Below are 12,701 nucleotides of genomic sequence, written 5' to 3'. Positions count from 1 at the left end.
ATCTTAAGGTGAACAGTCAACATACAAATTCTTCATAATATTACCTCGTACAGCTAACTAGTGCTATATCTGGTCAATATATTATTTTCATTGTCAACTTGTAAGTTGCATTATATTTTCAATTCTATGCTTTATTTAGTGCTACTTTCCTTCCTTAAAATGTACCTGTATAAGTGGTGTTCTTTAAAAAATTAAACTTTTGAGAATTTTCTGTAGTGAATGTGGAACCTTTGATTATGTGTCATGGTATTCACACCAAGGAGTTAGATAAAAAGCATGAAATACTGTTGCTGGCAGATTGCAACATAACACTATTTTATTTCTTGGAATGATAACTTGCAAGATCCCAAGAACAGAGAGACAAAGCAGGCTGGTTCCTAAAACAGAGAGCACAACTCACCTCACCTACTCTAGCTGTCTGCTTGCAAAATTGACTGCTTTTGGGTCTAGTTTTGTACACTTTCCAACAGAGTGGTCTAGTCTACAAGTAGGATGAGGACCCCACCTTGAAATTTGAAGTGAGAGTCTACAATTTAACAGAGTTTTCAGTGCACCACACCTTTTCAGTTTGCACATGTGATTCAAGTTAGTTAGTTTGCTCTTTTTCCAAGGAGATTTACTATAATTTTCAGTATTGTCTTCTTTAAATTTGTATGTATTTATGGTCAGTTTTCTGGTCCTCCTCTTGAATGAGTTGTCTTTTGACAACATTTTTAATGAAAGCAAACCCCATGCAAATGCAGAGCTTACTTGATTGTAAAGATTTCAACTGGTCTACTTCCAATACCCGTAGTAGCACATGTAACATAGAATTATTGGGGCTGCTAGGCTCCCCACTATGTTGCAGGATGCCTCTCATTCCCCAAAGCTCTGTCTGAAGTGGGAATCCTAGCATCTCTTAGAGCTCCAGCTGGGGAACCAAAGGCTAGCAGACTTTCTGCTGTGGAGCAGCTAAGTGAAATCAACATTCTTGTCATTTTCATGGCTGCTATTCAGTGAATGGCAGTCATAAAATTGACAAGAATGTCAGTTTCACATTTTGTTTCAGGAACACTATAGTGTTTATGAAATGAAGTTTTTGAGAATCTCTGGTTCAATGGGAAATGTTGCTTGCATTCCAAATCAGAATGAAAGCATATTAATAAATACTGAAATACCCAAGTTTTGGCTGGCTCTAGTCACATATGCACTTTAAAGGGTTAAATTTGGCTCACTATCTTTTTTTTGAGTTGACAACATATACAAAATATTTAACTTCGCATTATAAAAATAGTTGTAAGTATTTCAAAATGGTTTTCTGTAAGTCTGCCATCAGTTGTACCCCTGTATTTGGTTACACCCATATAATAATCTTGACTTGGGTGGGCTCCACACATTTTACTGAGAGCAGAATTTGGTGCTCTATGCAAATTTTAAACTGTAATATAGTAGCTAGTTAGTAGCTGCTTTATAGTGATTTAATTTCCACGCCTTGACTTCTGTGATTGTTCAGAAATATGTTGGTAAAAGTTTCTCTTTTGGAAAAAAAAAATTCACATGGGAAATGAACATACACAACCACAAAAATGTCACCTTCTATTCTTATAGAAGCACACAAGAGACAACTGTAATGAAATAGGCAACTAAAAAGGAAATGATATTTATGCACTATACTGTTCAAATGTCTTTAAAATTGAGTCAGTTATGCAAAGAAATATTAATAGAAATTATCAATTTTAAAATAATGTAACCATATTACTATTTATAATGACCTTTTAGACAGTAACTTTATGAGGACTCAGACCACATAAAATATCCCATACTTAGTATTAATTTATGATCATATAGTAAAGCTTCCATTATTGGAACTCTAGTTTGAAATACATGTTTTACAAAGTTGGTCATATGGCTAATTGTTCAATTGTTCTGCCAGTTGTTGTTTTAAGTTTTTGCTGTTGCTTCTAATATACTGTACAGAATCATTATTCTTGTACTTCAGGTGTTACTGCTTGTCCCCTTTTGGAATGTTTTTCTATTTAAGATGACAATAAGTTAGTTTATTTTATGTTTAATTTGTACACAATAATTGTCAGTTACTGTAATTCTCAGAAGTTGAACATGCAGACATTATGAAATTCATCTCTTACAAAGGAACACATGTTCAGATGCATTCTTCTATTTTAATAACACAACTTCCAATCCAAGAGAACAAACGCCCACTTTTGATTAATAGGACATACTAAAAGTGTATAATAATATTATTCAGATGAGGTTGACGTAAGTTTGACCTTTGTGGAATTGATCATTTTAAAAAAATAATTCTGTTAACACTTAATACACTCTCCGAAACATTTTACAGCAACTGGCAAACCATTATTCCAGAACACATTGATACCTGTATGAAGTATTTAAGATGTTTATGACAGGACTCGTGAAACAAAGTTTATATAAAATATTTGTCTAACTTGTGCTTTGTACTGGAATTATTTTTATAATTAATAGTGCTTGTGGTATATCTCTTATAGTTACTCTCTGAATTTATTATACTATTTACGCTGCTATTGGTGTTCTGCATCGATGTAGTTACAGTTTAATACAGTAAGAGTAAGAATTTTTGACAAATATAACATGGTAACAATTCTGGAGGTTTAAAATAGGCTACATTTTCTGATATAGTGAAATCACTGGTTCCGTGTCAGTGTTGTTAAACTGCTCCTGAGCTGAAAATTAGAGTTACCACATAATCCAAAGTTCTTTAAATAGAGGTTTGTAGAAAGTAGGTAACTGCTGAAATGGCATTTGAAGTTAGAGCAGAAGTTATATGTGTCTTAAAAGGCCGAATTCTGTTTCCAGCATCACATATGGTGCTCATTAACTCAATTGGGAGCTGTGTGTGTAGCTGGGGCAGATGTAACCCTAAAGAGTGTAATCCATGTCAGTTCATGAACAGGCGTTAGAAGAAACCAATCACTCTTCCTTCTCAACTGGAGGAAAAGTGGTGCAAAAATAGCTGTTGGAACTAGTGTATGAGAAATGCAGAAGAAAAAAATATCTAAAGTAGTACAGAGTACATGAATCAACCAGATGAGATAACAGTGGAAAGGAGAACTATTCTGTCTTTGGATAATTGAGTCATCAAAAAAACCCATGTATGATTAAGCCGTTTGCTATTGTATGAGGGATGTATTTCTTGAACCTTGTCATAACATCATAGGACAAAATTGGGATGCCTTTTGTCTCCCATCATTGTATAATTATATATTGCTCAGACTTGTAGTATATAGAGTTTCTAATAGTCAATAGCATTTGTAATGGAGATGTAAGACATCTGCTTAGGGAGGCTGTTATGTATATAATTTCCCTTTGACTTTAGTGGGAGCAGGTTCATGTGCATTCTTTAAAGTAGACTGATGTCTTACTTTCAGTTAGCTCCATAGCTCTCTGCGAAGAGTGCTTTGTGTGAGCTGTATAATGCTGTCAGGATAGTGAATCCAGCTATGTCTGTGTTCATAATCATTGGCAACTTATGACTTTTGTAGAACATCATCCAAGCAAAGTATATCAGGCTGTCCAGTATATCCTTCAAGAGGGACTAGAGATGAAAGCATAATTTGTATGGTTTGCCCTCACACTTCTAGCAAAAGATCACTGATTTGCCTTGTGACATGAACCCCCTAAGACTCACGAACAGTGTATTAACCTGCTGCCAGATAATATTCTTCCCTGTGCAGGGCTGGTGCAACCATTTAGGCAACCTAGGCGGTCACCTAGGGGGCTGGCATTTGGGGGGCGCCATTTTCTTCAGCAGCGACCACAGCGGCCGGATCTTCGGCCGCCCTGGTCTCCGCCAGCAAATAGGCGGAGGGCGCTGGGGCAGGGGAGCGTGGGGAGGGCCGCCTGCAGCAAGTAAGGGGGGGGCGGCATGCAGGGGAACTCTCCTCCCCAGCTCACCCCTGCCCCGCCTCCTCCCCGAGCACGTCATGGCTGCTTCACTTCTCCTGCCTCCCAGGCTTGTGGCGCCTAAGCTGATTGGCTCCGCAAGCCTGGGAGGCGGGAGAAGTGAAGCAGCCACGGCGTGCTCGTGCTCGTGGGCGGAGCAGGGGTGAGCTGGGGTGGGGTGGGGTGCCTAAGGGCAGAGGGTGGGGAGCTGCCACAAGGGGGGCGCCTCAGGGCGGAAGGGGGGAGCTGCCGCGGGGGGGGGCACCTCAGGGCAGGGGCGCAGGGGCAGGGAGGGCGCAAGGTGGAAGTTTCGCATAGGGTACGAAACATCCTTGCACTGGCCCTGTACCTATGAATTTCATTTAGGAGGGGGAGACAGGCTGCTTTTAAGTAAAAGCATCTCATTACTTAAAGTTTTTCAGATACTCGAAGAAAAATTTTGTCATCTCATTGTCCCAGTTGTATAGAGGAGGTGCAGCTACCTCCACAGATATGGCAATTTCTGCAGTATCCTTGGGAGATCTTATTGAGTTCAGATAGCTTTGGAGACCATTGTATTATAAATTCAAACCTTATGTACTATTGTGGGATTGTATATTACTTGTCTAGGGCAGTGGTTCTCAAACTTGGTTTGTGGCTTGTTCAGGGTAAGCCCCTGGTGGGCCATGAGATGCTTTGTTTACCTGAGCGTAAGCAGGTACGGCCGCTCGCAACTCCCAGTGGCTGCGGTTTGCCGCGGGGCTACAAAACTATAAATCTTCCTGCAATTGAAGGCTTTCATGGAAGCTGGTATCAGAGATACCTATGATCACTTTCAAGTGAATGCTGTAGAAAGTGAAATATTAAATCTAATATTTTATAAAAAATTTTATCTGATCTTTAGCATTTGTTATTTTATTGATTTGTCACATAAACAGCAATATGTAAACAGAAATATAAATTGTATTTTCTCAACTGTCCAGTTACTGATATTCTAGACAATTAATTTGACATATCTTCCATAATCATTCTAAATATTTAAAATTGGATAATGTATAACAATTTATATATAAGGAGACAGCAAGTGTTCCATTATCTTAAAGAAATAATTTCCCTCTAACTTGAATTATGGAAATGTAATGTTTAAGAAAATTCTCTACTAAAAGTTCAAGCTATTTTAATGCAGGTACGAAGAGCACAATGAAAGACCAGTCACTGGTTTTCCACAGTAAAATTAAGTCATCAGGTTACACAACAGCACCGCAGTGAGTAGAAATGCTATTAAAGATATTTTATATGGATGTAATATTACTGTACTTTGTTTCCTTTTTTATTGTGTAGAAATACCTTCTGGCAACTGTGGAATAAATGATGAATTGAAAATAAAATAATGGTACAAAATACAGATAAATAGGCTGCTAACGATGTGTTAGAAATTAAATACAGTTTATGAGCAATCTATTGATACTTAATAATACCTCATTTAATCAATAGGGATAGACACATGCAACTTTCATTCGCCGTACTCAGGGGTGAAAGTAACTCTGAAAACTTACTGGTCTGGGGGCCTCGAGCAGAAGGAGTGGGGCTGAGGGAAGTCGGCATCCCCTGGCCCGCACCGCCCGGGGCTCCAGTGACGATTTAAAGGGCCCAGGGCTCTGGCCGCTGCACTCCCCCCAACCCCATTGGTAGTCCTGCTGGTAGGGACCCGGCAGGGCCGCCGACGGGGGAGAGGGGCGGCTGGGGGGCACAAAATAGGCATCAACGTTAAAGCACTGCCGAGGAAGTGCTTTAAGCAGGGCCCTTGCTTTAAAGTCAGTTGGGTATGGGCCAGTACCAGCGGCCACTTTTTACCGGTATACTGTACCAGCCCACTTTAACTCCTGACTGTACTTCTCTTGCTTCTTTCCTTCTTTTCCACTCGATGACATTCTCTCTCCTTCAACATGTACTTTTGGTTTCTGTTTTTCTCTGTTAAGTCTATTTAATAAAGAGTGTGCAATAATTCCCTCTTTCCTTTCTTTCTTGTATATGGTTCTTGGTCTCTTACCATCTTTCTCTCTCCTTCCCCTAATTCTCTTTGCTTCTGCCAAGGGAACCAATATCTTTTCCACTCCTCTACACAGCTGAGAGGCAGCTTAAAGGGAATGAGGGAGGAGCACCAGGTGGTGGTAGTAGGGTAACACTGACAGATCCCGGTCGTCAGCAGGTAGGATCGAACCTGGGACCTCTGAAGCGTAATGCATGAGCCTCTACTGCATAAGCTAAAAGCCACTTGGCTCTTAGCTAAGGCTGTAGCAGACTCATTAATCTCGAAGGATCTCAGTGCCACTAGAGGGGACACCACACCCAGGAGGTATGTGGGTTACAGTAGCACTGCAGAAGCAACTTCCCCGTGGTGCCTGACAGTGCAGGAAGCCCATTAAGGCTGCCCACAGTAGCACTCGGACAGCTCAGTTCAAGTTCGTCTGCAGCTATCTTCAGTAATAGCCAGTGCTAAACCTGCCAGTGCTAAACTACTCCTCTGCTGCTGCTTCACAATGGAGGAGATAGTAGGAGGGGAGGTAGCCATCAGGCCTAACACTGATTGTTTCATGTGATAGCATCAGTTTATGCCTAGGGCAACCCTTGCTTTGAGTAAAAAAAGGAGGTAGGTTAGAGATGTCATTAGGGCTTCTTTCTCTCCCCCATTTTCATCAGATGCCAAGTCCTTTAACCTTAAAGGTTTTCTTGTTTATATTTCAGGGCACAAGTGTGCCCTTCTCAGACACTTTTGACCATCAACTAGAATCTGTACTCACTGGCACCTACTCATGACAACTACCATTTCCCCCTAGTTTTTCTGTATGGGCAGAGGGTGAAAGTAATTTAACTAACATGACATGTTTTAACCCCATAAAGATTTTTGTGCTCATGTCACAATGTGACCATCCAGGTTAAATAAATGACTAAGTTAGGTTGCCTGCATGTAACTGAGAGTAGAATTTAGGCCAGTAAAAGTCACTCAGTGTTAAGGTTAGCTCACAAAACATTTATATCAATGCTGGGTGTAAGTTGTACATAAATGCGCAAGATTCTTAGATCCCAGAGCCAATTACGTATGTGTGCGCGTGTGTGTGTAAATATGTGTATATTGTGTGTGAGTGTATAATATTTGTGTGGATATTCATAAATATGAATAGTTGTGGTAAGATGAAGGAGGAATTATGCCACAATTGTATGGGCCACCAGTTTGGGTCCTTGAAAGAGACTTGGAGAGAAGGGTAACATTGTTTGATTTGGGCTAGGATGGCTTATGGTGGTTCTGTGAGATGATTGATTGGGGCTGGGAACAATCATATGTGCTAGAAACTTCCATCTCCTATTGGCACCTTTTTCATGTCATCTCCAAATTTGTAGAATGAGCTCTATCCACTTGGTACAGTGACATCCTACTAACTACTTGTGTAAAAAGGCTGCTGTTCAGAAGTAGATATCTCAGACCTTTATATTCTTCAAAGTGTAGCACCCATCAAGTGTGTTATTACAAGCAATATTTGGGAGTGAACTAGAAAGTAGGGATCTATTCTTCTGTTGTTATGTGTACATATTTCTCACTGTCACTAAAGGAACAACTGTGTGTATGAAGAAGAAAAGAGAATCACTGTTATTTTAAATAAAATACTTATTCCTGAACAATGTTTCAGAAGTGCCTTTATATAGGTATAGCAAAGCCTGTTTTCTTCTTCGCAGAATGACCATGTTTTCTCCAAAGACTAACTTGAAGAAAAATAACAAGATATCAGAGTGGAAGAGCAGTTGCAAACGGTAGGTAATTCAGTTGATTCATTAAAAAAAAATATTGAAATGATGATAAATAAATGTTTTACTTGAAAAGGTATTTTGTAGATGCCTACCTCATCTATTGGACATTTTTAAATTGGGTATATGATTTGAACTAAAATGCTTCTTAGGTTTGCTATGAGATGCATTTTTTCTGATGTACAGCTGGAAAAACTGCTAAATGTTGTACTCTAAAGACATTTTAGGTTACATTCATTAATCTTAAGTAAGCTTTATGTACAAAAGATAACATATTTATGTTCTCTCTATTTTTAAAATGATGCATTTAACTTAAAAAAGCATATTGGTGCTAAACGTGTTTGGAACCATATTCCCATAAAGTGTTTTTAATGTGTAGTTACAGTCTGAAAAGTTACTTAATATGGCTTCATGAGGTTCTGTGCTTATTGTAGCTCATATGTGTTCAGTTTACAAGTGAAAATATATTTGGCCTGATTCACCACTATGGTACTCCAGTTCTACGCCTGTGTCAGTCCACTGAAATAAAAATTTTTTCCCTCTCGTAAACATATGCAGTCCCATTGACTATAATGAAGCTGCGCAGATTTTAGTTAGGGTGGAATTTGACCTGTAGAATCATCATCACTGGCAATGATACACAATCCAGGTCTCAGAGTGATCTTAAAGAGTTGACAGTTTTATGCTGAGTTGTGAAATGGATGTACCACACCCATTTGAACCTAACTGCCAGCCCTGTAAATTCACCCTGGGATCTGGCTTATGTATGTTGCAAAAGCAAAAAATTAAGTGTGACAGTAGTGGTTGCTCTTAGCTTTTCTCTTTTATTAGCATTTCTGAAATGTATAATAGCATAATGCTAGATGGTGCACTCCTTAATCACGTTGGAAAGCATTTAGATGAATAGTACTATTGATTTTAAGAAAGACTTGTATAATCTAGTATAGTATCTAATTCCCACTCTGTTGACTCTGTGGTACTAACGAGTAAAACAAAACAGTTTTTATTTGTGACTGAAATAAGCAGATACAACACACCAAGAGTATGTATATGTTGAGTAAGAAAGTGTTTTTACATCTTCACTTTTCAGAGTAGAACCATATTTTAAGGCACTGTCCTATGTAATTTTGTTATCAGCAAGAAATAATACAACAAACTGATTTTATTTTTTTGGTGTGGGTATCTGAAAAAAGACTTGACCTTGGAATTAATTCATTATTAGGCTACCTGACCAAGGCTGCCATTATAACACTTAACCAGCACATCCATCATACTGTCTGTAAACTGGAAAATACTGGTTTATCTTGAAAGAATTAGTGGTTATTTTTTAATTGGCAAGCAGAATAATGTAAATATATGCATATGAGAGTCCTAATTCCTGATAACTTTTGCATAATGACTGGTAAATTATTGACATTGATGCAAACAGATACCATACTTGTAACCTTCCTTTCTGATGTCAGTCCGATCCTTCAGTGGGATGTATGAAGGTGAACTTCAGCATCTGCAAGGGGTGCATCTGAGATTTTGTGCAGGTGCAAGTGTCTGCATGTCTACATCTTATTGCAGGACCAGGGCCTAAAGTGTCATTTCAGTGGTTTTTCTGACCTTTGGCAGGGAACAGTATTCTGCAGATGCTTATTGTGGCTCTGTGGTTTAGCTAAGGCTGAGCTGAGTTTTGCATTAAAAGTACGGATTCACCCTCTGTTTATGTATAGGCTTTGAAGGATTAGATTTTTATGGGCGGATGTTAATAAATACAAACTGAGTAAAAATATTTCAATTGTTGATCATTAAAATTCACACATAGGCAAAGTAAGTAAAGTGCTGCTCGAGAACATAGTGGAGTTTGATTTAACGATATTTACTTTGTATATTTTGACATGTGATGTTGACCATTTGTGTTACTGTTATGAAGATTTAATTCTTTGAGTTTCAGCATCTGCTGTCATTAAATAACTATTGTTTGATTCCACCCCACCCAGCCAATTTCCATTCTACAGTGCTATTAGTTGTGGTGAGTCAGGGGTATGAGAGAGATTTAGATCGTGGCATGTAAAGAGCTCTCCTTGATAGGTCAGTTGGTCCAGTTGTAACTTTTTTTAAAGATTCCCTGACCCCATGCTACCATCCCCATGACCCTGCGGCCTTGACTCCGCTATGTACTAAGGCAGTAATATTACAGGAGCTGCAGCAAGCAGCTGTAAACCTAGCTTAACTGGTCAGTATGCTTTGGCTGCTCTAGAGGAGTGAATCTGACCGTAAAAGTTAAAATAAATAAAATAAAATAATCTAATTTAGGGTTGATATTGCATATCTTCAAATCATTAGAAGTACTTGCTTGGTAGCATTCTCTTTAGGATTCTTGTTTATTGTTAATATATACAAATTTTAATATTTAAAAAAAAAAGAAAATTCCCAGACAAAACTGTTATGATGGAGTTAAGTCTGAGAATAAATATCAATATCTTAAGGGAAAGAAACACGGCTGCTACTCTAAAACCTATAAGAAATACTATAATTACCCCCAAAATCCAGCATTATAAACCCAGGAAATTCAGAGTTAAGCTTAACTTTGACATGTTTGCATTTCTTTTAATGTATGGAATACACAGTTAAGGCACTCAAAGAACCTTAACTCTTCCCTGTAATGACACCATAAGGGGAAAATATGAAGAAAAAAATTAAAAATAGTTTTAATTTGGAACCAGAAGCACTAATATGCATCAATCATAATTGTACAGTTATTGCTTGTTGTGACTACAGGGCAGAATTTAGGTTGTCTGCATACTTCGTGTATTTGCACAACTTCATATTTAGGATTTTTTTAAGTTAACATTAACTCATAATTTACTGGGTTTCAATTCTTGGTTATTGTGGTAATTAAAACATCCCAGTTATGTTTTTTACCCTTAAGTTACTGATATCTATTCTGACTCAACTTTTTCTTACCACAAGTTTTGTCTGGGAATCTAAAAAAGAGGGAACATGTATGGATGAATTATACTTTTAATTTACTCTAACTGTAATAGAAATGTTTAGCATCTAACGTGAAAATGTACTGTTTTAATGATATTTAACTATGTTTTCCTTAACTTTTTTTTTTTTAAAGAAAAAATAAAGAATATCTATTGGAAAATTCTCCTCCAACTAAATCTGAGAGACAGATATCAGTAGCTAATAAACCAACTTCTATTTGCTGTATTCAGTATTCAGGTATGTATGACCACTATACTATTGTCCCTGACATCCAGGAATTAAAATAAGGGATGTGGTTTATTTAGGCATCAGCTTTACTCATCTGGGAACTGTCTAGTCATAATTTGTATAGTGTTTGGGTCATTTTTCCTTCCTTAATTGTCTGCACCCGGCGGAGGGTTGCCATCCACACCTGGTCCCAGCCTCTTGCTGGGGCTCCTGATCTTCCCTCTTTTGAGGGTTGAGGGGTTGAGAAAGGAGGTTGTCTACTCACTCTACCAGACATTAGCTCAGCTTGTTTAGGGAGATGCCTTCCTCTAAGTTCATTTCCAATTCCAGGTATCAAGGAACTGGATCCCTTTAAAATGAATACCTTCACTGGACATCTGTTTGGGGTAAAAAGGGGTGTTTTAAGGTGTTGAGCACCAAGTAATTATCACAGAGATTACTAAAAATGTATAGTCTAGAGAAACAAGATATAGTTAGTCAGATCTTGATAATTTTATCTCTTACAGTTCAGGAATGTGTCTCCCACTATTTTAGACTAAGAGGGGACACCACAATTAGAGATAAGCAAAATAATCACAATTATTAATTATGGCTACTTTTTTAAAGAAAGGAAAATAAACATCAAAAAGACTGAACAAAGCAGAACACAAGCTATAAAGAATGCAGCTGAAATAACCAATCTCTTCTCTATGTCTTTGTTGAGAGCTTTCAACATAGATTACACCTTGAGTGGGCCCACTTTGGTTTGGACACTCTTCTCGTAAGATAAAACCAAAGTATATTATTCCCCAAATCAGCAGAGAGTCCTGTCTTGGTGTATCAGAGATAGCTAAAACAATTTATAGATGGGCAAAGGAATTTTGTCTAAGGGTTGGTGGATCCTGTCATGGATAATTTAAATAATTTTATAAATCGGTAGACATAAATAATCTTAATTAAATCTTATACGAAACTAAAAAGTATTTAATTCTAATACATGAAAGAAGCCATTCAAGGAGTGATCTTCAGACTGTCGAATTAATTAATATTCAGAATCTATATTCAGATTGAATCCCACCATTTATCTCTTATTAGCAAGGTTGGTTGATATTCCTTCTCCAGGAATACATAGTCAAAACGATTTGCTATTTAACAGGAGAATGCTTTTGGGAAGATTAGATTTCATAGCTGGTGGGGTAGGTGTATCACAGCATGGATTTGACCTCAAGCTAGGAATGTCTCTTTCCTTTTTTATTCATTAATTTATTTTGGTTTCTGGTTTGCAAACTTTTTTTATACTAATTTACAGTGGGATTCCACATTTTAAGCCCTAAACCATCTTTGCTCTTTCAGAAATATTATTTGGGTTAACCAGTTTTCCGATCCCGCCCCGCTACATCCAGGAAAACATTAAAAGGCTTGATCCTGCCAACATTTGTACACATGAATAACTTTACTCAGATGAGAAGTGCCACAGAACTTCTTAGTGACATTTGCAGGATTAGACTGTAAAGCTATGGTGGGGTGGGCTTGTGCCCATTTGCTTCAGAAGTTATCAGAATACTGACAAAGGAGTCTTGGTGCTCTCATAAGAATGTTTATTTTTTATTCTGGTACCCTAGAAAGGGGGATGTGACATTTATACATAGATACACAGTAATTTTTATAAATCAGGAAGTAGATAAATGTGACTGCTAAATATTTCTGTAACATTTGTTTAGGATTTTTTGTTTCAATATGTGACATTCTGCCATGTAATGAATTATATTTCCCCCCCCGCCCCACATCTTAACTGATTTCCGTAGAAAGGGAAAATG

General features: G+C 37.9%; 1 protein-coding gene across 15 annotated transcripts in view; it reads left to right on the top strand.

Annotated features, from left to right (window-relative positions):
• The window catches only part of WDR27 (WD repeat domain 27), a 227,850-nt gene that overhangs the window by 52,643 nt on the left and 162,506 nt on the right, over window positions 1–12,701 (top strand). For all 15 annotated transcript variants that reach the window (XM_045008729.1, XM_045008731.1, XM_045008728.1 and 12 more), the window contains exons 14-16: window positions 5,084–5,162; window positions 7,630–7,704; window positions 10,811–10,914. In XM_045008729.1, the coding sequence (XP_044864664.1) occupies window positions 5,084–5,162; window positions 7,630–7,704; window positions 10,811–10,914 (258 nt within the window). The remainder of the gene's footprint in view (window positions 1–5,083; window positions 5,163–7,629; window positions 7,705–10,810; window positions 10,915–12,701) is intronic.

The sequence above is a fragment of the Mauremys mutica genome, chromosome 3, assembly GCF_020497125.1.
Source record: "Mauremys mutica isolate MM-2020 ecotype Southern chromosome 3, ASM2049712v1, whole genome shotgun sequence".
Taxonomy (NCBI): domain Eukaryota; kingdom Metazoa; phylum Chordata; order Testudines; family Geoemydidae; genus Mauremys; species Mauremys mutica.
This window is presented reverse-complemented; position numbering and strand designations above follow the sequence as displayed.